At 38.0% G+C, this 27,452-nt stretch overlaps 1 protein-coding gene and 1 pseudogene across 6 annotated transcripts in view; one reads left to right on the top strand and one right to left on the bottom strand.

The window, feature by feature from the left end:
* ATF6 (activating transcription factor 6) overlaps nucleotides 1-27,452 on the bottom strand; it is a 276,008-nt gene that overhangs the window by 147,822 nt on the left and 100,734 nt on the right. For all 6 annotated transcript variants that reach the window (XR_011645463.1, XR_011645464.1, XM_058310014.2 and 3 more), the window contains one exon: nucleotides 27,088-27,179. Coding sequence is in view for 4 of the 6 variants with exons in the window: in XM_058310014.2 (XP_058165997.1) it covers nucleotides 27,088-27,179 (92 nt within the window). In the remaining 2 variants the exon portion in view is untranslated. The remainder of the gene's footprint in view (nucleotides 1-27,087; nucleotides 27,180-27,452) is intronic.
* Nucleotides 5,400-6,473, top strand: LOC139436339 (protein SEC13 homolog pseudogene; annotated as a pseudogene).

Raw genomic sequence — 27,452 nt, 5'->3', positions numbered from 1 at the left:
TAGGAAAAATGACAAATATTTCACAGGATTTTTTGGGGAATTCAAATGAGATCACAGATGTGAAATTGCTTTATAAATAAAAGCTCAAAGATGACACACAGTAGTTAGTAGCACAGCTTGTTTCCTGCCTTGCAGGTTCAGGCTTATTCTCAACATAGCAACCAGAGTGATCCTTTTAAAATCTAAGTCAGATTATTATGTCACTTATGTCACTCCTCTGCTCAAAACTTCAGGATGCTTCCCGTGTTTATCATGGTAAAAGCCCAAATTCTTAAAGTGACCGAGGCCTAAATTTATTTCATCCCTCCCTCCATCTTACCTCTCTGACATTATCTACTGCTTCCTCCTTTGCTCACTTAAATTCCAGCCACACTGATATCCTTGCTTTTCCTTGAACACAAAGCATATTTCCATCCTACGGCCTTTGCATTATCTTTCCTTCTGCCAGGAATTCCCCTTCTCCCCTGCACCCAGATATCCATATGGTTAACCCTCTTACCTCCTTTAAGCCTTGACTCAACTGTGTGCTTTACAATGACTGCTATTTAAAACTGCAGCCCCACAAAACACCATCTCACTTCTAAAACCATTTACCCCACTATACTTTATTCCTTTAATAACTTACAACTGTATCATATTACTTATTTATTATGTTTATTGTCTGTCCCCACTAGAGAAAAAAATCCATATCTTCATTACAGGGAAACTATCCCACAACTCAGGAATGGCAGATGGTGAGCTCATTATTACACTATCTCCAGATCTAGGAACAGGAAATAATGTTAACTTTTTTTGCAACTGAGGCTAAAGGAGGAAAAGATAGGGAGTTCTCACAGAATTTCTCAAATCTCAAAAAAAAAATTGTTTTTCCTCTCCCTGTTTATTGAATGATCCACAATCTAATGATTTTTTTCAGGCTAGTAGTAACTAGGAGTACTTTACTAGAAACTGAAAAGTGGTGGAGTGAAGACAGGTCAAGTCAACATAAAGGAATCCTCTAAGCAGCAGTTCTCAGACTTTACAGTGGCAGTTTGTAAAGTGAACCAATATGAACAAGAAAGCAACCTGAGATTCCTTCATTCCTTCAATAAACAATTATTAAGCAAACACTACTGTAATTAGTACTGCTCATTCTTGGATATTAGCCACTACACTGTGAGGAAACTCAAGCATTTTGTGGAAAGGATCACATGAAGAACCAAGAATCCTGGTCCATAGCCCTAGGTCAGGTCCCAGCTGTAAGTCAGCACCACCTTGCTGGTCATGTGAGTTGAGCAATCTCAAAAATGGCTCCTCAAACCAAGTCACCCTAATTGACATTCCATAGAGAAAAAACAGCTGTCCTTACCAAATCCAGTTCAAATTGCAGATTTTTTTTTTTTTAACAGAGTAAATGACTATTATTATTTTAAGACTTTAAGTTTTGGGGTGGTTTGTTTTGCAGCAATGGGTAACTGATACACTATAGTTATCAGATTGCTGATGTCATTTTTAATATAAAGAGTTTGTGTATAACCAGCTCCTTGGAATCCTCTCACTTAAGAAGGGCACTCTGGGGAAACGGACTTTGGCCCAGTGGTTAGGGCGTCCGTCTACCATATGGGAGGTCCGCGGTTCAAACCCCGGGCCTCCTTGACCCGTGTGGAGCTGGCCATGCGCAGCGCTGATGCGCGCAAGGAGTGCCGTGCCACGCAAGGGTGTTCCCCGCGTGTGCAAGGAGTGCGCCCGTAAGGAGAGCCGCCCAACGTGAAAAGAAAGAGCAGCCTGACCAGGAATGGCGCCGCCCACACTTCCCGTGCCGCTGACGACAACAGAAGCGGACAAAGAAACAAGACCCAGCAAATAGACACCAAGAACAGACAACCAGGGGAGGGGGGAAATTAAATAAATAAATAAATCTTAAAAAAAAAAAAAAAAAAAGAAGGGCACTCTGATCATTCTAAATGCCAAAATATCATGGATGTAAATTCAAGTGCAATCTTTTCTGTTATATTTACCATCAATCCAGACAATTCATAAAATAAATACATTCTTCTTTCTCAGCCAATCCTATCCTTTAGGGGAATGGGCAAAGTTACTGAATGGAGAATCCTAACTCCTTTGCTTGCAAATGGCAATTTCCTTCTCTCTGCTTGAGTGGCTATTACTCTACTAGTGGTTAATACAACCGCTCTAGAGGAAAACTGCCTGAGGGTGCATCCTAACTACCACCTATTAGCTGCGACTTTTGTTTCATCACCTGTAAAATGGGGATAATTATACCTACCTTATGGCAATGGGAAGAATAAATGAATTAATTAATATAAACTGCTTAGACTGGTACTTGGTGCATAGTGTTTACTAAATGACAGCTTAAACACAACTGAGATATAAAAACAACTACCTTCACCAAGCACAGATGGTATAACATACAGCCTACCTGATTATTCTGTAACCAACTATCCTCATCATTTTATTCATCTTCTTTTCTTAGAATCATCTTCTTTTTTTGTTAAAGATTTATTTTTTATTTATCCCCTCCTCCCCCAGTTGTCTGCTCTCTGTGTCCATTCTCTTGTGTGTTCTTCTGTGAGCACTTCTATCCTTATCAGCAGCACCGGGAATCTATGTTTCTTTTCATTGTGTCATCTTGTTGTGTCAGCTCTCCGTGTGTGCGGCGCCATTCTTAGGCAGGCTGCACTTTCTTTCTCGCTGGGCGGCTCTCCTTACGGGGCACACTCCTTGCGCGTGGGACTCCCCTACGCGGGGGACACCCCTGGGTGGCACGGCACTTCTTGCATGCATCAGCATTGTATGTGGGCCAGCTTCACACGGGTCAAGGAGGCCTGGGGTTTGAACCATAGACCTCCCATGTGGTAGGCAGACGCCCTATCCATTGGGCAAGTCCGCTTCCCTCTTACAATCATCTTATTTCCCTTTTTCTCTCAGTTGCAAGTTTACCGAAAGTATGGAAAGGAAAAATGAAAGGAAAAAATGCTGCTTTACTGAGAATTCTGGTAAAAGGGCTGAGATAGAAAGTCATATAAAGGATACATATCATCTAAACATTTCCTAGTTCCAGCTCCTCAGGCCACAAACTGTGGACGTGATACATTAATGCCATTTTATGTTCAGAATCAACAGAACAAGAAGCATAAACACACCACATACCCCTTGTAAATGCTGACACTAGTCATAACCCAATTAAAAACAATCTATAGAATGCCCCTTAAAATGTTTCAAATGCTTACCAGAATGACAAAACAGCCCAAGCATGCAGACAAAAAAGGCAGCAATGGCTAAGTGCCTGGAAGCCTAAGTGATACATAATAATTACAAATGTATTTCCATACATTCAAAAATTCCAAAACCATTCCATGCTATCTTAATATTAGGCTAAATTTTCACTTATTATAAAATAAAACTGCTTATGCCTTTATTATTTATGTTTTGCAGAGCTTACAGAGCATGATTCTACCTGGATTTACTAAGTGCTTAAAATGGGATTGAGAAAGCTACTACAGACATACTAAGTACTGGTGCTTATATTATATTGACTAAGATTTATGATCTGAAGAAAATATCAAAGTACCCAATTTATACTGACAACAGTTTTCTCACTAGGCCTAATTTATCACTGAACTCCTCTCACAAAATAGTAATCAGCAAAGGTTACTACATTATCTGCTTTTATCTGAGAAAGTGATATTTAATATCTAACTCAAGGTACAGAAGAAAGTAAACAAAGGGATGTAGATTTCTGATTTTAATTGCCTTTCCCTTCATTATACAATTGAAGTCTAGGGAAATAGGTGGCCAATAGATACATGCAAAAACACTGGGAGAAATGCCTTAAAAGCTTCCCTATATACAATTCACATGAAGGCCAAAAAATCATTAACAGAATTTAGAGAAAAATCATTAACAGAATTTTTCATATCCTTAAACTCAGCTCTGCACCTGACAAATTCTATATCATTTTCATCAGAGGATGAAATCTTCAGAGATTAAAAGAAAAGAAAAGAGAACTAATTACCTCACAGAGATGCTTTTTTCAAGAACATGAATAAATTAGACTTGGGGAGAGGCCTGCCCTTGGCTTTGCTACTTCTCTGTTCTCCCAGATTCAATCACACCTGGTATTTAGATGTATTGTATTTCTTCGGTTTATGTGTCACCTTGATAAATGTGGAAAGTTCTTTTAGCCAAGAACTTGGATTAGATTTCATTTAAAAATCTGACTAAACAAAACCATGTATACTTGGTGGTTTGAAATCTGACATTTAAGTTACGCAGTAACTTTTAACCTACAGCCAATAGTGACATCATACAGCAAAATGTGCTCAGCAATTAAATAGAAAAAAAATTGGAGCCAGATTTGGGGACAGGCTCATCTCAGGATAAAAAGCTAGACTTCTTCCTCTAAAATAATGAAAACCTGACAAACTTAGAGAATGCTGGAATAAAGGCATTTTATTTCTAACCAGGTCCAGACAACTCAAACTCAATGCCATAAGCTCTGTGGTCAACTTTTCCTTAAAACACAATCTCATAAGAAAACCACAGAATAGCTGTCCTGTAAGTAATATGATTTATCCTTCTTCATCCAAGTCTTAGGTCTCAAACTATAAAGATTCTGAATCTAGTGAGAGGATAGTGCCTAATCCAGAAAAAAGGAAATAGCACTGTCAATTTTAAACATTTGTTAATTTTTTTAAGACCTAGCATATTTAAAACCTCCCTGGGAGTACTGGTTTATTATTTGCAGAAAGAAGGATGACCATGGTGACCTTTAAAATAGACGTCTGGACTGCAGTCCTATAGGACTGGAAGAAATTCCCCTCACAGGATTAGGCTGTGTTTTCTATTCTATCCAAAACAAATTTCCTCAACTATATAAGAAAAACCTAAAAATAGAGGAGCTTGTCTAGAGATTTAGGAAAAATTTCCCTATGTACATGACCTAATTTAATGGATAAGTGTTCTTATAATTTCAGAGTGGCAAAAGTGTGGAAAGAAAGAAATAGCAAACTATACACAATAGTTTCCAACCCTGGATATACTTCAAAATCACCTAAGGAAAAATGTTTTGTTCAAATATAAATGCACTAGACCCATCCTAGGAGATTCTATGGGTCTTAGATGGAGCTCAGTTAGCTCTCTTTTAAGGTTCCATAGTAATTATGATATGCACACAAGACTGAGAACTACTATGAGGGAAATAAATAATAAAGTCATCCAAATTGTTAAAGGAAAGTTTGCAAAACATCAGACACATTTTTCATATATATAATCCCTATCCTCCCTCAACCATCAACAAATCTCAGAACATAACAAATCTCACACACACACAAAAACAATAGTTTGGGCCATGTCTGAGGACTGGAGCTGCCACTGCCACAGTCACTGTGTTGCTAATTAACAGTGTGGACACTTCCCATGAGGACATGATTCACTTTGTCCAAATGGACTACTATGGGACCCACCTGGCAACCTGCTCATCCAGAAGGTCTGTCAAAAATCTTTGATGTATGGAACAGAGGGCAGATCCTCATTGCCAACCCAGGGGTCATCAGGGTCCCATGTGGCAAGGGGCGTGAGCCACCCCATGTATGGGAGCATCCTGGCATCCTGCTCATATGACCTGAAAGTCATCATCTGGAAAGAGGAAAATGGCACCGGGAAGAAGACCCATGAGCACACAGGCCATGACTCATCAGTAAATGTGCTGGGCCGCTCTCTGACTACGGCCTGATCTTGTCAAGTGGGAGCATGGACAGGGCCATCTCCCTGCTGACCTACACAAGGGAAGGCCAGTGGGAAGTGAAGAAGATAAACAATGCTCATGCTATTGGCTGCAATGCTGTCAGCTGGGCCCCTGCTGTCATACCTGGAAGCCTCACAGACCGGCCATTGGGTCAGAAACTCAACTACATCAAAAGTTTCATCAGGTGGCTATGACAACCTCATCAGCCTATGGAGAGAGGAGGAAGATGGCCAGTGGAAGGAGGAGTAGAAGCTGGAAGTTCACAGTGACTGGGTTCAAGATGTGGGCTGAGCCCCCTCAATTGGTCTGCCTACCTGTACCCTCCCCAGCTGTTCCCAGGAGAGCCGTGTTCATTTAGATAAGTGATGATGCCTCAGGGAATTTGTGGTCTCCCAAACTACTGCATAAGTTCAGTGATGCTGTGCAGCATGTAATTTGTCTATCATAGGCAACATCCTGACTGTCTTGGGCAGAGACAATAAGGTTACCCCGTGGAAGGAGCCAATTGACAGGCATCAGTGATGTCAACAAGGGCCAGAATGAGCAGCGACAACTGGGCCTGGGTCCCAACACTAAGACCACTCCTTCTGGGCTAAATGACCAAACAACTGGGAGGAACATTCAACTCCAACAAGATTATTTTCCTAGGAATAGTTACAAGTATAACCACAGATTGATGATCTGTCTTAACATAATTCAGTATGGATTGCAACTTAATTCCAGCTGAAAACACTGTTGGTATGAGGGTTAAAAAAAAAAACTACAACTGATCTTTAAAAAAACTACAACTGATCTGTCTCTCTCCTTTATAAAGCTTTAATGTTAATTTCTTCTGTGACATTTCTCTTTACAATTACTATCTCCATTTATCTTCCTCTTCTTGGTATAAAACCTGCACATATACTACATTACTTAGTATTTATTATACCATTTTGCATTAGTCATTGTTTCTTGCCTTCCTTCTTTCAAGGGAACATGATGATGCCCTATATGTACTAGCCACAGCCTACTCTTTTAGCCCTATATATTCCCATTCCCTGTAATATAACCTATGCTCATTCACACGTTAAATCATTTGCCACTCAATCACTTAGCCACTCAACCATTCATCCAACAAATATGTATTAAGTAGCTACAGTATGGTATGCTCTAGCTATACCTGACTGCTTCTTATTGCCAGTAAAATTCATCCTCTTCCACTACTCAATATATTTTGCTCATAGCATTCCCTCTGCCTAGAAGGCCCTTCTCTCTTTATCAGCCTGACAAAACCCTTCTTAGCAATTCTGAGCAACATTTATTGTCTACCATGTGTTGTACATACTATGCTAGGAGTTAAGGACATAAAAAAGAAATAATGCAGAGTTTCTATAGATTCTATAAGAATCTATAGTGGTGAAGACACATAAACCAACATGTAACTAGTAAAATGTGGTAAATACTGAATGACATGGGAACACCAAGAAGTGATACTTGGCCCAGCCTAGGGGACAAGCATGTTCAATGCCACTTTTGAATTTTGTAATACCACCCCTTGCTTTTATTTAAAACTCTATCACATATGCATGCATCCATAATGTACAGTTGTTCTGGTTTAAACTTTACATAAGTAGAATCATACTGTATCCTTCTGCAGTTTGCTTTTTTCCACCCAATAATATGGTGCATCTGTTTGATAAAAAGCTTTTTTTTTCATTCAGTTAGAATACCATTATGATTTCTTCTTTGATCCATGGATTATTTAGAATTGTGTTTTTTATCTTGTAATAGTATGCGAGCTTTTAGTTATTTTTTAAATGGAATTCTTGCTTAATTGCACTGTTAAGGAATTCTTGCTTAATTGCACTGGCAGCAAATGTGGTCCATATGTTCTTTGAAATTTGCTGAGATTTCCTTTATGACCCAGTACAAGACTGCTTAATATTTTCCATATATGCTTGAAAACTATGTGTGCATAGATGCAGTATTCTATATATGTCCATTAGATCATACTTAATAATACTAATATGCAAATCTTTCTTCATAGTTCTGCCAATTATTATTTCTAAGGTATATTATTAAGTACATGCTAATTTAGAATTATATCTTCCGGTGAACTAAACTTTTTAGTCAATACGAAGTGATTGTTTCCAGTAATGCTATTTTTCCTTAAACTCTATTATCTGATATTAATAGAATTAATCCAGCTTTTTTTTGGCTACTATTTTCTTTTCCCATCTTTTGACTTTTAATCCTTTGGTATCTTTATGTTTCTAGGTATTTCTCTTATAAATGGCATAAAGTTGAATTTCCTTTTATCCCCCCTCTCCAATCTGACAATCTTTGCCTTCTAAATGCAGAATTCAGTCTGTTTCCACTTCTTGTGCCTACTGTAGTATTCCAAATTCATTTCTACCACCATATTTTGTGTGTTTTTTTAATATGTCCCCCGTCCCAATACTCATCCATCTTTTTGCTCATTGTTTGCACTTGTTGTCTGCTCTTTGTTTTTACTCATTGTCTCATTTTTTCTTTAGGAGGCACCAGGAACTGAACCCAGAACATCCCATGTCAGAGGTGGGCACTCAGCTGCTTGAGCCACATCCACTCCCTGCTCGTTTGTTTTTGTTCATTATTTTTGCTCGATGTCTGCTCATTGTTTGTTTGTCTTCTTTAGGAGGGACCAGGAACCAAATCCAGGACCTCCCATGTGGGAGAAAGGCACTCAATTGCTTGAGCCATATCTATTCTTCCACTTCTACTACTTTTTAAAATGATATACTCTAATTATTCTGCTAGAGATTACCTAAAAAGTTTAAAATGCCAATTTAATTTAACAAGTCTAAATGTAATCAATATCTTTATCAACCTCCCAAAGAAGAGAAACTTTGAGTGCTTTAACCTCAGTCCTGTCGCTCCCAATTTATCAGGTATTACCGTTCACAAATTACTTCCATATTGACACATTTTAACTGCACAAACTAGACATTGTTAATGTTTTATACCAACACATTTTATAAAGCTTTATCCACATTTATTATTTTGTTGTTGTTAGCTATTCACTTCTGTATGTCAGGCCTTCTTTTAAGGTCATTTTCTTTTTTCTTAATATACAGTGTATAGAAAAATTTTTAGTGAGGATCTTTGAATACTAAACTCTCTCCAATTTTACTTATCTTAATATATCTTTGTGCAACCTTTGTACTTGAAAGATAATTTTACTAGAATAGACTCCTAGGTTGATTTCTTTTGCTCAAAACTTTGAGGATATCTTTATACTAACTATGGCTTATACTGCTATAGTTGAGAAGTCAGTTGCCAGTCTATTAGGGATTCTTTGTAGGTAATTGGTCTTTAGTCTCAGCTGCTTTTGGTGTTTTGTATTGTCACTATGAAGTGTCTAGGTGTGAACACTGTTTTTATCTAGCCCTTTTTTATATTTTTTCCTGAACTTCTTTATTTATCACAAATCTGTTAAACCTGAGGGTTGGTGTCTTTCATCAATTTTAATATACTTTCAGTTATTATCTCTTTAAACATTGTCTTCACTCATTTTGTCTATTACCTCATTTTGAAATACTGTTTAGATGCTTGTTGGACATTGTTACTCTATTCTATCCTTATGTCTCTACTTCTTTTTCACAAAACACATGCTTTTTGAAAAAAAATTTAACTTCTCATTATGAAATAATTTTAGACTTACAAAAGAGTAGCACAATCAGTAGTTTCCTTATACCCTTTCCCCAGCTTTCCCAAATGATTATAGTACAATCATTAAAACCAGGAAATTAACTATGATCTACGGAACTTATTCAAATTAACTAATCTTCATACCTTACTCATATTTCACCCACTGTTCTACCATTGTTGGTGATGGGCCAGGTTCCAACATCTCCTCAGTCTCCTCCAATCTAAGAAAGTTACTCAGTCTTTCCTTGAATTGCATGACCCTGACACTTTTGAAAGAATATGCTATTTACCTGGGTTTATCTGATAATTCTTCATGATTAAATACAGGTTATGCATTTTTGGCAAGAATACCACAAAAGTGACTTTCTAAATTGCAAATCAAGAGGTAAATGATGACAATGTCTCTCCCTACACAAGACTCTTCTTTCACTTTTATTTGAACCTAAAATCAGCACTATACCTGTTAAGCCCCAGAGATTTTAAACTTTGGTCTGTTCATATGCCAGATGAGCCCTGAATCTCAGCAGAGTTGCAGACATTTACTCCCCAGTTCATTGGCTTGTTCAGGACAACTAACAAAATGATGATGATGTATAACGTCCATTCCAAAAGCAAAGAATATCTACAACTGCAAGCAAAACAGTTCCTTCCATCTGCCCCATAAAGACTAAGCCCTCCCTCAATCTGTAGCAAGGCAAGCATCACCAACCCCAAATACTCAAGATTAAGGAATGAGCAAACATAAAGGAGGAATGCAATCATGGATCAAAGTAGACTTACTATCATTTTAGTAATGGAAAACTTGTAACAATGATATAAAGGTATTGGTTACTGTAGATTCTAAGGAGGAGGGAGAGGGAAGAGTAGGTGGAACAAAGAGCACTTTTAGGGCATTGGAATTGTCCTGCATGATTCTGTGATGACAGATACAGGCCACTATACATTTTGTCAAAACCTATAAAATTGTACAGTGCAAAGTATAAACCATAATATAAACTACTGACCATGGTTAGCAGCAATGCTTCAAAATTTGTTCATCAATTTCAACAAATATACCACACTCATGTAAGATCTTATTAATAGGGGAAAATGTGAGAGGGTAGGGACTGGGGTATATGGGAATCTCCTGTATTTTCAACCTAATTTTTCTGTAATCTAAAACCTCTTTTAAAAAGAGAGTTTGAAACAAAGTCCCCCCAAAATCATTATTTTAGTAGACCACCCAGAGTGCACCAGCTCCTTGAACACTATGCCAAGAATAGGTGGATGTCTTCTATACCGTCCATACATCAATAAGGTCAGAAAAATTTATTTTCTTTTTCTGTGTGATTACTATTCAGTAATCCAAAATTCTTCATACAAGTCAGTTTTGCTGCACATTATTTGACAAAACTCTTACTTTATATGTAAAATGTATTTACATTTCATCACCAAATGCCTAGAGGAAATCTTTCTTAAGGCATACTTATATTTGGCAAACTTGTATGCCGTATACTTTGTTCACTTGGGAACATACCAAAAAGTCACAAAACTTCAATTTCACATCGAACATCTGTAAGAACATTAATAATTACATTATGGTAATGTGATCTGTTCTGAAAAGAGTTGAGGTTCCTAAATTAAGAATGCTATGGAAATCTCTGAAATTGTCTGGCCAGACTTAATTTTGTGGTACCTAAGAGAAGTTAGAACTCATAATATGTTTTTTAAAAGCCTAGTTTCTGCCCCAGTTAAAACATAATAATGTTTGCTTAAAGTTTCTAGATACACAAGATCATGGATGTTGAAATTGTTCAATAAATATTTTCCAGGTGGTAATTCTAAGGTTCAACTGGGGAGTTTTTGCTCCTTTGGCAGATTCCCAGGCCTGAGAAAATCCCTTCTTTGCAGTGAAGAGACTGTGAAAGATGAGGCCAATCAAGAACTGCTTCTAAATAACGTTCATGATGAAACATCTTGATTCCCAACATTTAGTTCAGGGTCAGGTTTCAGTCTTTCAAATGGTGCTCCCTGTGCTTTGATATTTTACTATTTCTGCCAAGTTTTGTCTACAGAATAGTTCTTGGTTTCTACATGTTTCACAGCCAGTTTGTTCCCTATTTTCATTCTGGTGTCTGGAAATATTCCAAATACTATATATCTTTATTCCTTCCAGTTCTTTCTTTGTTGCTTTTCTTCATTCTAAGTCTTTTAACATGTGTTTTAATTTGAAAAGTTCCTAATACTCTCATTACTTTTTCACTTTCTGTTGCAAAGCCTTTATACAGAGACTGACAAAGATCTACTCTTGAGAATCCTGTTTCTCAGGATTCCCAAGCATTTAAACTCTCCTATTCTTAATGTGCCCTTTTTCTGTACTATTATTCTAATTCCTCTGGTTTTTTAAACACAATCCTTTTATTGATAAAATAGGGACCATCATCTTCTCCTTCCATAATGTATTGAACTACCTGCTCATGGAGGTGAGGCCCATCTCCACTCTAGTGGCTGTGAAGATAACCCATTTTAAAATATATATTTTATTTTTTTAAAAGATATTTAGACTGCACAAAATGCTACAAGAAAAAGGGATTCTCAAATGCCCCACTCCCCACACCTCCCTCCCTTTCCAAAATTAACAATTTCTTTAACTGATTAACACATTTGCAGCATTGCCACTAAGCACGGATTGTACTTTACAATGTAGTTTACACTCTCTCCCACCCAATTCCGTAGGTTATGGCAGGATTTATAATGGACTGTATCTGTCATTGCAATCTAATTCAGGACAATTCCAAGTCTCAAAAATGTCCCCATATTATACCTCTTTTTCCCTCTCTCTCTGCCTTCAGCATTTCCAGTGGCCACTGTCTCCATATCAACAATATACTTTCTTCCATTGCTAGAATACCAATAAGTCTATAGCAGAATATCAGTAAGTCCACTCTAGTCCATATTTATTCCCCAGTCCTGAGGATTCTGGCATGGTGATGCCCATTCCTCCTCTAATTGAGAGGGGGCCTCAATCCCATATGGCTGATGGATTGGATTCTCTTGCTTGCTGCTGTAGACTCTCTCAGTGGTTGTCCATCCTCACCTCATTGTTAGTTGTTCTGGGTGAGCCCAATGAACTGGAGAGTAGGTGTTGCAACTCCACTGAGGTTCAGGGCCCAGCTGGCAAATGGACATCCCAAAGATTCAAGTCTCTTGGGACATACACCTAACAACTCCAGCACCAACTATAGGTTCAAACAGAAGGGACAGAGGAGGCACGTAGAGAGAAGTAACATCTGAGTTCAACTCTGTCACACTCGGGAGCACAAACTCTGAAATAGGGCCCACTGGTGAGGCACCAAACTTCAGAGCTATATGCCATGACTGTAGGATCTGGATGTCTCCAGAGCCCTCAGGGACCCCACTAGTATCTACTTTGACAGTCTATGAGAGCCTGCTGAGATGTACATAAGTGTTACCTCTGGGATGACCTCCCAACTCACTTTGAAGGCTCTTAACCATATAAACTCATTTGTCTTTACCTTTTCCCCCTTTTAGTCAAGGTCTTTTTCCAGTTGCATTGCTCGTTCTTGTTTGGTAGTAATCCCTCAGTGCCAGGGAGGCTCATCCCCAGGAGTCATGTCCCACATTGGGGGGAAGGTAATGCATTTATATGCTGAGTTTGGCTTAGAGAGAGGTCACATTTAGGCAACTTAGAGGCTCTCAGGAAGTAACTTTTAGGTACCCTACAGCACTGGCTAAGTTGCATTTTCAAGAGCAAAGGCTCATAAGTATAAATTTCAATATCAAAGGCCCATCAATGGACCAGCCTTCTTCATCAGTCATGGCCCTGCACTTGGCGGATTGTTGCTGTTCCATTAGAGAATGTGGCAGAGCTCCCCAGGATGGGAATTCAATATTCTTTTGGAAGATAATTCATTTTTAAAAAGGTTTGTTTAAAAAGGTTTGTTTTAATCTTTTTTTCCCCTCCAAATTTCTTATTGACTCATGAGGGTTTCCACAACAGGATATCTTCCCATCCTCACCTCCTGCAGCATAATCCAATCCTCCTCCTAATCATTCATCAAACACTATTACATAAAGCTTCCTGTAACTGTCTCTATCAGAGTTACTGGTTGTTTCTTCTATGTTTTCTCAAGATTATGTTCTTACCGTTATACATCTACATAAGTTTTCCTCATGCTCTACTTGTTTATATATCTGCTTCTCCTATTAGACTTTACTTTTATTCATGTTTGCAACCCTGATTCCTTGCTAATTACATGGTAAACAGTAAGTGCTCTATAAATATTTACTGTATAACTTACTGAATAAATGAGTACTTCATATAGCTTCAGATAAGAAAGAGGAGCTAAAATCATGGTTTTTGAGAAATAGCAAATGAACAAACATAAATGTATATTTGCTCTGTGACAAATCATTTTCTCTACAGGAGAAAATTAAAGAATTAGACAGCATGATCTGAGACCTCAGAGATGAGATAAAATTTGCATAAGAAACAATTTAATAAAATCACAAGTAGAATTAAACTGTGACAAACTGCATAACTGATGGGAAGAGGTTGAATAAAGCACTACCAAAAAAGGCAGTGGGGAGAGCTTCTTAAAAACATAAATAAACTAAAAAATATAAGTTGAAAGACAGGAAAAGTTCTTTCAGTGTAAAGAATGGTGTACATAAAAGCACAAAAATAGGAATTAGTAATTATTATGTAAAGTATGGCAAGCAGATCAGTTGTCAATAAATACTAGATAAGTGCTTAATATATGGTAAGTTGTTTATAATGAATTATACCAAAGGGAAGGATATTTTGGCCAAGACTTTAAGTCATTTTTAAAAAAGGAAAATACAAACTATTGAAGGAAATATGAAAAAACAAATTCCCACTAATCAAGGAAGAAAAAACGCATTCATTCAATATCTACAAGTATTTACTGAGTGATAACTATGTGCTGGGTACTGTTCTAAGCACTGGAAAATAAAAGACAAAAATCCTTATGGGAAAAGACAGAAAACAAAGCAAGCACAGTATATTAGAAGGTAAGAGTGCTATAAAGAAGAGTAAAGGAAAAAAGAGGATAGGGAATGCAGAGGCAGGAACAGGGGTCACAATTTAGAGAAGATAGTCCAGGAAGGCTTCAGTGAGGTATCAATTGAGCTTAATAATTAAAGGACAAATCTCAGGGGAAAGAGCATTCCAGGAATAAAATTAACACTTGAGGATTTCTGGTAAAACGGTGTACGAGAAAGACAAGGGATTATTTCCTTTCCCAGAAAATTAGCTAGTGGACAGGCAAAAACAGCCCAGAAAAAAAAGATTCTAGGGTTTAGGACACCAGGCAAAGCCTGGACACTGGCCAGAAGAGAGAGGGGCAAGGGAAAAGAATCTTGATGACGAAACTATGAATTAAAAATGCAGCTGGATGGTAAGAGGATGTGGCTCAACTGGTAGAGCATCTGCCTACCATATGGGAGGGTCCAGGGTTCAAGATCCAGGACCTCCTGACCCATGTGGTGAACTGGTCCAGGCGCAGAGCTGCCGCGTGCAAGGAGTGCTGTGCAATGCAGGGGCGCCCCCACGTGGAGGTGCCCCACATGCAAGGAGTGTGCCCTGCAAAAGAGCCACCCTGCGCGAAAAAAGTGCAGCCTGCCCAGGAGTGACACTGCACACATGGAGAGCTGACGCAGCAAGATGACACAACAAAATGAGACACAGTTTCCCAATGCCACCAAGGGTGCAAGCGTACACAGAACACACAGTGAAAGGACACAGAGAGCAGACAATGGGGGGAAGGGGAGAGAAATAAATAAATTTTTTTTTAAATGCAGCTGGAGCTACTGGCACCTTCCCCCACCTTATAGAAGAATTTTGAGTTCTCAGGCCTTGGGGCCAGCAGCTACAAAGGGGGCCTGCAGGGATTTACCTCCTCAAGAAATGGGAGAGAGAGGGATACAGCCTAAGGCTGACTCAGCTTTTGACCCACAAATTTGGTCTGCTGTGTCCCATGAGCCCCTCCAGGCCAGGAGAGGCTGCACCGTTGTTTACTTCGGGAGCCAGCCCAAGGCTAAAGAGATCCAACCCTCTCAAACACTCTCCCTGCTGACCAGGACTAGTGGTTGAGGGTGCAGAGGAGAGTGGAATTATTTTCTACCTAGGAAAAGAGGGGGCTGCCAGCAAAGGCTGGAGAACTATCTCTGAGAAAATTTGAATTGCAAGGGTTAGTCTCCAGGCAGGATCCTCTACCACATTGATCCAGTCCATGTTGCAGCAAACATTCTAACCAAGCTTTGAACTGAGAGAGCTCCCAAAGAGTGCCACCTGCTGACCAACCAATGAAATGCACATGAAGAAATTAAATGTAAATAAGTAAGACAGGCTTTTTCTGGACCTTACAGCCTTTCTCACCAAGGCCACTGGAAGCAGGTCTGAAACCCATTACAGGGTTCAGGACCCACATTTGGGCAAATAACAGGGGCAACCCTAAAGACCCAGACAGGCTGAGCCAAGAATTGGAGAATAGCAATAACGCACAGACTCCCATCACTAAATCCCTATGAAAGAGGGAAACTGAGCATCTGAGTAAACTCACCATCAAAACCAGATGCCTAGACATCAGCAAAAAACTACAAGCTTTACTTTAAAAATGGAAGAAATGGCCCAATCAAAGGAATGTATCACAGCCCCAGCTGTGACACAGGATTTAAGACAACTAGTCAACGAGATTCATACAAATTTACAAAATTAAATTAATGGGTTGAAAGACAACATGGCTAAAGAGAAAAAGGACATCCAAGAAGATACCAAGTGAGCACAAAGAAGAATCTGAAAATCTGAACAGAAAAGTAACGGAACTCATGGGAATGAAAGACACAATAGGGGAGAGTAAAAAACACAGACGCATTCAATAGCAAACTCAAAATGATAGAAGAAAGACTAAGTGATATAGAAGAAAGAACAACTGAAATGGAGGAGAGAAGAGCAGAGAGAGAAAAGAATGGAAAAAATTGAGCAGGGGCTCAGGGAACTAAATGATAACACAAAATGCAACAACATACATGCCATGGAAATTCTCAAAGGAGAAGGGAAAAGAGGCAGAAAGAGTATCTGAGGAAACAATGGCTGAAAATTTTCCAACATTAGTGAAAGAAATGAACTTACATGTCCAAGAAGCACAGTATACCCTAATTAGAATAAATCCGAATAGACCCACTCAAAGATACATACTACTCAGAATGTCAAACATCAAAGATATAGAGAAAATTGTGATAATAGCAAGGGAGAAGCAAACCATCACCTACAAGGGATACCCAGTAAGACTTAATACGGATTTCTCATCAGAAACTATGGTAGTAAGAAGAAAGTGGTACGAAAGAATTAGGATTCTAAGAGAGAAAAATTGCCAACTGAGAATTCTTTATCCCACAACACTGTTCTTCAAATATGAAGATGAGTTTAAAATACTCACAAAGAGAAACTTAAAGAGTTCATAAAAAAGAATCCACCTTTGTAGGAAATATTAAAGGAAGCCCTAGAGCCTGAAAGAAAAAGACAGGAGAGTAAAGAAGGCAAGGATAAGTGGCGGACTTGGCCCAGTGGTTAAGGTGTCCGTCTACCACATGGGAGGTCTGCGGTTCAAACCCTGGGCCTCCTTGACCCATGTGCAGCTGGCCCATGCGCAGTGCTGACGCGCGCAAGGAGTGCCATGCCATGCAGGGGTGTCCTCCGCGTAGGGGAGCCCCACGCACAAGGAGTGCACCCTGTAAGGAGAACCGCCCAGCGCGAAAGAAAGTGAAGCCTGCCCAGGAATGGTGCCACTCACACGGAGAGCTGACACAAGATGATGCAACAAAAAGAAACACAGATTCCCATGCCACTGACAACAACAGAAGGGGACAAAGACAACACAGCAAATAGACACGGAGAACAGACAACTGGGGTGGAGGGGAAAGGGGAGAGAAATAAATAAATAAATAAATCTTTTTTTTAAAAAAAGAAGGCAAGAATAGCAGAAAGGATAACTAAGAGTAAAAAGACAAGCAAAAATAAGATATGACATATGAAAATCAAAGACTAAAATGATGAAAGTAAATAATGCATTTTTAGTAATATCATTGAATTTAAATGGATTAAACTCCCCAGTCAAAATACATAGGCTAACAGTATGGATAAGAAAACATGAGCTATCCATATGCTGCCTGCAAGAAACTAACCTTAGACCCAGGGATAAAAACTAGCTGAAAGTGAAACATTGGAAAAAGATATTTCATGCAAACATCAACCAAAAGAGAGCTATACTGGTGTCAGACAAAACAGACTTTAAATTTAAAAAGTAATAAGAGATACAAAAGGCCATTCTATATTAATAAAAGGGACAATCCACCAGGAAGAAATAACAGTCATAAATTTCTATGTTCTTAACAAAGGTATCCCAAAATACATCAGGCAAACTCTGGGAAACCTGAAGAGAGAAAAAAAACATTCTACAATAATAGTTGAAGACGTCAACACACCACTTACATTAGAAAGAACTGAACAGAAGATGAACAAGAAAACAGAGAACTTGAATATGTAAATAACCTAGACCTAGCAGACATATACAGAACACTGCATCCCAAACCAGCAGGTTATAATACTTTCTTTTTAAGTGCTCATGGATCTTTTTCCAGGATAGATCATATGTTAGGTCACAAGGCAGGTCTCAATAAATATAAAAAGACTGAAATTATACAAAGCACCTTCTCTGATCATAAATGGAATGAAGCTGGAAATCAATAATAGATGGGAAAGGGGAAAATTCACAAATGTGTGGAAGCTAAACACACTCCTAAGCAATCAGTGGGTTAAAGAGATTCTTAGTGAAATTAGTAAATATACTGAGACAATTAAAAAAAAATACAACTTAATAAAACTTAGGGGAAACAGCAAAGGCAGTGCTGACAGGGAAATTTAATGCCCTATATTAAATAAGAAGAAAGAGCTAAATTCAAAGATCTAACTGAACAAGTGGAAAAACTAGAAAAAGAACAGCAAACCATTCCCAAAGCAAGTAGAAGAAAAGAAATGATAAAAGATTACAACAGAAAGACATGAAACTGAGAGCAAAGAAAACAATAGAGAAAATCAATAAAACCAAAAGCTGGTTCTTTGAGAAGATCGATAAAATTGACAAAACCTTAGCTAAACTGACAAAGAAAAAAAAAGAGAAAATGCAAATAAATAAAAGCAGAAATGAAAAGGGGGACATTACGACTGATCCCACAGAAATAAAAAGGATATTACCCCTGAGCCTCAGCAGACTTGCAACTACTACCCTCTGGTTCATTAGATTTACCCAGGCCAGCTAACACAGAGATGAAGATGGTCAACCATCACACCAGGGAACCAAGAGTGCCTAAAACTGCAAGCAGGAGAATTGCATCCATCATCCATGTGGAATCTAAGCCCCCTCTCAATATAGAGGCAGAGTGGACATCACTATCCCAGGGTCCACAGAATGGAAGAATAAAATATGGATTAGAGTGGACTTACTGATATTCTACTATGGAACTATTGTGACTAGTAATGGAAGAAATTGTAGCATTGATGTAGAGAAAGTGGCCACGGTAGTTGCTGAGGGCAGGGAGAGGGAAGAAGAGATGTGATATGAGGGCATTTTTGGGACTTGGAGTTGTCCTAAATGATATTGCAGGGACAGATGCTGGACATTATATATCCTGCCATAACCCACTGAATGGACTGGGGGAGAATGTAAACTACAATGTAAACTATAATCCATGTGGTGCAGCAGTGCTTCAAAATGTATTCACCAAATGCAATGAATGTGCCACAATGATGAAACAGGTTGTTGATGTGGGAGGGGTGGGGTAAGAGGGGTGGGGGATATATGGGAACCTCTTATATTTTTTAAATGTAACATTTAAAAAAAAATAGAGAGATTGTAGGGGGAAAAAAGAGGATATTATGAGAAACTGTATGCCAACAAATTAAACAATTTAGATGAAATGGATAAATTCCTAGAAATCACAAACAACTTACGTAATATAAATTTTAGCAACAAACAACCACATAGACATGCTGCACCATCCATTAGTTGGAAAAAAAAAAACATTTAAAATAGGAAGCATGCTCAGATCATTCCTGTCACTGAGATGCCATTTCATTTCCTATCCTAAAACAAACCATCCCAACCAGGATTGATTCAGTGTGATGCTGAATCAAACACACGTTACTGTGCTTGCCTGGCCAAGGGCAGTCAAACTTAGCCACACTAAAGGAGGATGATGATGGGTAAGCAGTCAGTCATAAAAGCAGGCTCAGAATGGCCAATATTGTGTAAAATGGAGTTTTTATTCCTCGGTTGATCTTTCAGCTGGAGCACTGACAGTGGTATCACCTTCTGGGAGCTAATAAAAACTCTATAGTGATTATTTGTCCTGATGAGCAAAGGGTGGCTATACTTGACTCTTCCTCACTTCCTCTCTCTCACCTAAAGGGAAGAAACTGGAAATGCAAGTTCTGAGAGAAGGCTTAAAGCCTTAAGCTGGTTTGTGGTTATGTGACTGTGACCCTGGCCAGTTGTTCACTAATTCCCCTGGCTTCATCCATTCTGTCTTAGCTGGCAATGCTAAGCCTAAGGAACAGAATCTAAAGCCACATTGAGCACAGATATATTCAGTAGACACAGGTGAATTTTTACCTTGGTATATCAAAAATGTCGATTTGCATACTAAGACTGAAAATCTCTAAAATTCTTAAAGCCATGCATCGCTAGTAATGTGATTAAGATAACAATATAAGCTCTTGGTAATGTCTTTTCCTGTGGAATTAAGACTCCTATTTTAAATGGTATTTACTTAATGAACTAGGGGGAAGATTTTTTATCCCCCTGCATTTCATTTCTTACTAAAACAACACATCTTGCCCCTTGTAAATGAAAGATAAAGAATAAAAAGTGTTTCCATTAGCAACTAGACCTTCATTTGAGCAAGAAAATCAGAATATGCTTGGCAAAAAGGAGACACAAAGATCAGATACATGGACCATAAAACTAGTGACAAAAAATATACGCACCACTTGGCTATAATGGCCCATACAGTGCTGCAAACACAACTCAATATAATGACTAAAAAATACAGAAAACTCCAACATCAACATGTTCCTGGTAGGCTGCAATGACTAACTGCCCCATCGTGGAAGCCCTTACTCCCTACAATGAAGAAACAACAAATACTTTGACAGCTCCTCAGTATCTGACCTGGTACAGATTGCTGACCAGGTTCCATGAAATCTCCCATCTCCATCCTGCACCTCCTTGATATCTTCTCTACACAGAACCTGCCCTAGAATTATTCCTCAAATATATAATTTTCAATTCAGATGGAACACATCTGTATCTTAGGGTTAACCTTCTTTCCCAAAATCCTTCATTGGCAGGAATGTTTCCATCCCAAGTACCCTCCACTTGATCCAGATCCATGCAGGAACTGAGTGTACAAGGACAATTTCACACCTTGAAGGGCTTTGAGAATATATAAATTGTTAAAAAGAAACCTCAAAAGTCCCAATAACTCAACAGGCTTTGGTTTCTTCTTAATATTCTTCACCCATTAATAAACCTATCTGTGAGCTCCCTGTTACCAGTGGCATCACAAACTCCTCCTCTTAATATGGGGACATGGTAACCAATACAACAGGTTCTTTGGTATAAACACATCTTTTACATGTAAAATATTCTTCTTACCAAATTTTAGGGGTTTGGAAAATAGTCATTTTTCATAAAAATGTTGTTTATATTAATGTGTAAAGGTTATAACTGTTATTTAAAATTAATAAATATTTTCAAAGTATCCTAGTTTTCATTTCTAATTATAACTAGATATATCCTATATAATCAAAAACTCTGGGGAGCAGTTGTAGCTCAGGGTTTGAGCACCTGCTTCCCATGTACAAGGTCCTGGGTTCAATCTCTGGTACCTCCTTTAAAAAAAACACAAAAGCTCTTTGGGATTCTTGATAACTTTTAAGAGTATAAAGGGTTCTCAGTATAAAAAATTTGAGAATTGCTAAATTATGGTATACCCATATTATGGAAAACTATGTAGCCATTCAAAGAGGATGAGGTACTGACTTATTTTTAAGTGAAAAAGCACATTCCTAAATAATATGATCTCTTTTATATTAAACCAAATGTTTAAACCTGTACACATATAAAAACACAAAGGCACAGAAAAATACATAAATACACATATTTATACATGGTGTTTATGTGAAAATTCAGGCCATGTATTTTGCCTAAAGAACTCCTAATTTCTACTTTTACACCTCAACACAATCATTTTCTCAGGGAAGCCTTGCCTTACTTCCCTAACTAGATCAAGTGAACCTCTTATATGTGTCCTATAATACAAGTATCTTTCCTTTATGACATCTGACAGTTTAAATTTTGCATTTTTTTTGGTGCAATTTTTTGATTACTGTCTGTCACCTACATTAGACTATAAGTTCCACGAGGACAGGAACCATGTTAGTTTTTGCTCACCATTATATTCTTGGTCTTGCTTTGGCACTCAGTAAATAGTCAATGAACATATTATAATTGACTTAATAAAGTAATATATGTTTGGAAAATTAGAAAAAAATTTATTTATAAAGAAGGGAGTGGGTTGGGGAAAGGAGGTAGACTAAAGGAGGGTGGGTTAGAGGACTTTCACTTTTTACTCTACACAATTTTATTTTCTGAAATTGTTATAAAGAACATATGTTCATATATTACTGTGGTTATTAAAAATTTAAAAAGAGATAAAGATACACTAATAAGGAATCTTAATAAGGAGAAAGAGCAGCCTCTGTAATGATAAAAGTTAGACTCTTCGGGGTAGAACTACTAATGACCATCTTTAAAAAGCTGATATTTAAATATAAGATAATAAATGAAACCTATGGGTCTATTTTCCACAATGGCTGTGAAGGAAGTTATGACATGTGCTGACTGTAAAGTAAACCAATTCAGTTATTCAAGGAATTTAATATTTTCAAGTTTATAAGTCAGAAGAACAAAGTTTAGACTGGCATGTGTCTTTTCTCCTTATTATCAGAGTCAGTCTTCCATGAATAACAGAATAGTAGAAATCCCATGGCCCAAATACAAATATTAAGATGTCAAAATAATTTTAATATGGAGAAGCAGATGTGGTTCGGTCCCAGTGCCTCCTAAAAGAAGATGAGCAGATGCCACCTCTCACCACAACAAGCTAGACTCTGCCCCCACCACAACAAGCAGATGCCACAAGCCAGCAGATACCACAGCCTGCGGGGAGCAGATATGGCTCAGGTTATTGAGCACTCGCCTCTCATGTGGAAGGTCCCGGGTTTGGTTCCCAGTGCCTCCTGAAGAAGGCAAGCAAACAATGAGCAGACTGACTAGGGGAGGGGGGGATTAATAAAGAAAAATAAAGTAAATAAATCTTTTAAAAAAATAATTTTAATATGAAGAATATGGGCATAGGTTCAACAAGGTATCATATAATGAAAAAAATAGTAAAATTTTTGAAAAAATAATTTGAACACTTGCCCAAGTATCTCTTCTATATAGTCTATGCAACATGACTATGTATATAGCATATAGTCTGAACTTTCAAAATTAGGCCAACTTAGAATTATGACCTCTTTCCACTGAATAGTCTTGGTATGCTAATTAAAAGATAGATGCATCCTGGGGTTCCATGATGGGATATCAAATATATCAGAAAGTTATGATAATACCAAAATATAACAAAATCTAAGAACAAGACATATATTTATTTTTAGATACCAAATATATAGAAATAAAATGGGACTAACCTAGCTTGGTCAGGAAACATGTGAAAAAAGGTATGAGATGTCAGTTAATAACACATGTCTTAAAAAGAGCTAACAATCTAAGGCTGTATGAAAAAGAGCTCTTAGAAAGTATTGGTCAGAACATACTGAGGAAATGTGTTCTGCTCTGGATGCCTCATTCCAATATGTACACTGATAAAGAGGCTTAGAACTGGAGAGTCATACAATAACCAAAAGAATGTCGAATTACCATCCCGGGGAGCTCTGCCACATTTAGTAATGGAACAGCAAGAATCCCCTGAGCACAGGGGCAATGACTAGTGAAGGAGAATGGTCCATTGACAGGCCCTTGATACTGATGACTGTACTTATGAACCTTTACTTTTGAAATTGAAACTTAGTTTGAAACTTATTACAGGATGCCTAAGAGTTAGTTCTTCTTGCTCAAATGTAGCCTCTCTCTAAGTTAAACTCAGCATATAAATGCATTACCTTTTCCCAACGTGGGATAAGATTCCCAGGGATGAACCTCCCTGGCACCAAGGATTACTACCGAGCACCAACTAGCAATGCAACTGGAGAAAGACCTTGACTAAAAGGGGGAAAAGGTAAATACAAATTAGTTTATATGGCTAAGAGACTTCAAAGTGAGTGGGAGGTCATTTCAGAGCTTACACTTATGCATGTGTCAGCAGGATCTCATTGACTGCCAAAGTAAATACTACCTCAAGTAGAAAGGCTTCTGAGGGCTCTGGAGATGTCCAGACACTATAATCAGAACAGACAACTCAGGATTTTGGTGCCTTGCCAGTGGGCCCTACTTTGGAATTTATGCTCCCCAGTGTGACAGAGTTGGACTCAGTTGTGGCTTCCCTACACATTGCTCTTCTCACCCTACTTGAACCTATAATTAGTACTATTTGAACCTATAATTAGTACTAGAGTTGATAAGCATATGCACAAGAGACTTAAATCTTTCGGCTGTCCATGTGCCAGCTGGGCCCTGAATCTCAATGGAATTGCAACCCTACTTTGCAGTTCATTAGACTCATCCAGGACAACTAACAAGGAGATGATGATGGACAATGACCATCCCACAGAAACAAGATAGTCTATAACTGCAAGCAAGAGAGTCCCATCCATCTGCCCTATGGGATTGAAGCCCCCTCTCAATTAGAGGTGGAATGAACTATGGACTAAAGTAGATCCACTTGTATTCTACTGTAGACTTATTGTGATTCTAGCAATGTCATTATATCATTGATGTGGAGGCGGTGGCCACTGGAGGTTCTGAGGGCTGGAGAGAGAAATACAGGTATAATATGGCAGCATTTTAGGGACTTGGGAATTGTCCTGAATGACATTGCAACAACAGATACAGGCCATTATATATCCTTCCATAACCTACAGAACTGAGTGGGAGAGAGTGTAAACTGCAATGTAAACTATAATTCATGCTTAGTGGCAGTGCTCTAAAACGTGTTCATCAATTATAACAAATGTACCACGCTAATGAAGGATGTTGTTAATATGGGAAAATGTAGGATAGGACGTTTAAGAAGCGGGGCATGTGGAAATCCCCTCTATTTTTTATATAATATTTATGTAATCTAAGTAATATTTATGTAATAGTTAATATTTAATACTAAATCATATGACACCTGGGAATAGGGGTGTCCAGGAGAAGGGACAAGAAAAATAAAAGAAGATAAAATAACATTTTCATGCATGTGAAGAACTTTCAGAAGTGCATTTCACAGAAAATTTAATCAAAAGCTAGATGACAAACTGCTAAAGGTTCCAGCATCCTAAGAAAGAATCTACTTAATCTTTCCATTTCTTTCCTTCCGTTCTACTTCAAAGTTCTTAAAAGGGTAAGTCCATACTCACTGTCTCTACTTCCTAAACTTCCTTCAGGAAAATGAGAATAAGTTGATAATTATTAAGTTTTGCGATGGGTATAATGGAAGTTCATTATACTATTTTCTCTAATTTTCTGAATATATGAAAATCTTAATAGTGTTTATTTTATCTTAAAAATTAAATAATCTCCTTTCAGTTCTCAACCAACTTTAATATAGCTTTCACTACTACCCCAACTAAATCTGCTTTCTAACATCACCACTGACCTAATTGCCAAATCCACTGTTCTCATTTCAGCTCTCTGCCTCTTTCAAGCTCTTAGAAGTATGTGATACCACTGCCCAAACTCCTCTTGAAACTCTTTACCCTTGATTTCAGAAAATCACTTTCTTCTGGTTCTGTACCCAACACCATTCCCTCTGAGTTTCTTTTCCTGAGTCTACCTACTACTCATCTTCATGTTCCTATATTCTTGCTACTCTTCTTCTACATACTCTCCTTGGATCACCTCATCTCCTCTACTTCCTATCTATGTATCTATCTATCTGTCTATCTATCTATCTGTCTGTCTATCTATCTGTCTGTCTGTCATCTACCTATCCTGAGCCATTTTCAATAGCACTGTAGAACTATCTTCCTAATAAATAAACCTGATTATGTTACCCTTTGCCTAAAACACCTAGGTGCACCACATTGTACACAGTAATGTACTGGCCCCCACCTACACCTCTAACCATATTTCCCTCATGTACCCTTCCCACATACACAAGATGCACTGAACTTTTCACTTTTTCCTGCAAATGCCATGACATTTTGTAATTGTGCCTTTAATGCTTATCACATTTGAAGATTCAGTTTCCTCTGTGAGCAGCTTTGTGACACAAAGCTTCTCTTCAAGGAACTCATACTCTCATTTTTACTTTTTTAGTACTTTGTTCATACTGCTATTATTACACACATCACATCGTATTCTGGTCATCCATTTACATGTCTTTACTCCCAGCTGGATCATGAGATCTCTTTTTTTTTTTAGGTACTGGAACCAGGAATTGAACCCAGGAAGCCGGCACTCAACCACTGAGCCACACTGGCTCCCTTGAGTTGTTTTTTTTCATTTGTTTACTTAGTGCTGTTTGTTTTTGTTTTTGTTTTTAGGAGGCATCGAGGACCAAATCCGGGAACTCCCATGTGGGAATGAGGCACTCAACTGCGTAAGCCACATCCACTCCCTGGATCATGAGATCTTTGAAGGTACAACCCTTGCCTAGTTCCACTTTGAATCTCCAGCATGTAGGATGCTGATTTTGTTCATGTGTTGAATGTGCCATATGAGTGGGAATCTGAAAAAAGATGATCTCAAAGATTTCTCTCAATTTTAATATTCTATGACCCTAGCCTGAAAGCAGTGTTTTTCAAGCTATGATTCGGTTAAATCCTTTATCAGAATTACATGGAATGCTTAAAAATATTTAGATTACTGGGTTCCATTCCAAACCTACCAAATTAGAGAATTACTGTTCTAGCTGCTTATTATCTAGTGATGAAGGAAGTCACTCAAATGCCTTATAATCACAGATGTTCAACACCTCTAAGGTAAAGATTATTATTATACTATAACCATTTTAAAGTTAAGAAAACTGAGGCATAGAGAGATTAAGTAACTTGCCTAAGACCACAAAGTTACTAGGTGCAGAAGCTAAGATTTCAACTTAAGCAGTTTCACCTCAAGGACAACGCTCTTATCACTACACTATCTAACTCACCAGTGATCTGCTTGATAAGTTAAGGTCTCCTGCATTAAAACACATGAATTATCTGTCAGATCTAAGTGTAGAAGGGAACCAACCTTCCTATGCATTCTTCTTAAATATTGTCTCTCTTAAAAGAACAAACCAGTTTTTCTCTAGCTTATGACCAGAGCTGAAAACAAACTATTATAAGATAAGAACTAAAATTTTTATCATTAGTGTTAATAACAAATAACCTTTACACTTACCTCATGGGGCCATAGTTCAGTATTATAAATGCCAAAACTACCATCACACAGACTGCTCTCCGTTTTGGACTGGGGACTTTAAGCTTCTGGTTCTAAAGGAAATAACCATATTAAATACAATTAACCTACATATCAATCTCACAGCAAGCATTATCTAAGACAAGAATTTTTTCTCTTCATCAATTATATTAAATAGCTAGATGATATCAAAGTGTCTTATTAAAGAAAAACAACAATTCAAAGGTGAGAAAATAGTATTCTTTAGAAGACTAGACCAAGCCCCTTTTTCTAGCAGAGAGGAAAAGGATAGCAGAAGAGAAATGGCATATTGGTCACTCTGTTGCAGAGAACCTTCACCCAAAAGA

The sequence above is a fragment of the Dasypus novemcinctus genome, chromosome 13 (assembly GCF_030445035.2).
Source record: "Dasypus novemcinctus isolate mDasNov1 chromosome 13, mDasNov1.1.hap2, whole genome shotgun sequence".
NCBI classification, from domain to species: Eukaryota; Metazoa; Chordata; class Mammalia; order Cingulata; family Dasypodidae; genus Dasypus; species Dasypus novemcinctus.
The sequence above is the reverse complement of the archived record's forward strand: the minus strand, read 5'-3'. Positions and strand labels throughout refer to the sequence as shown.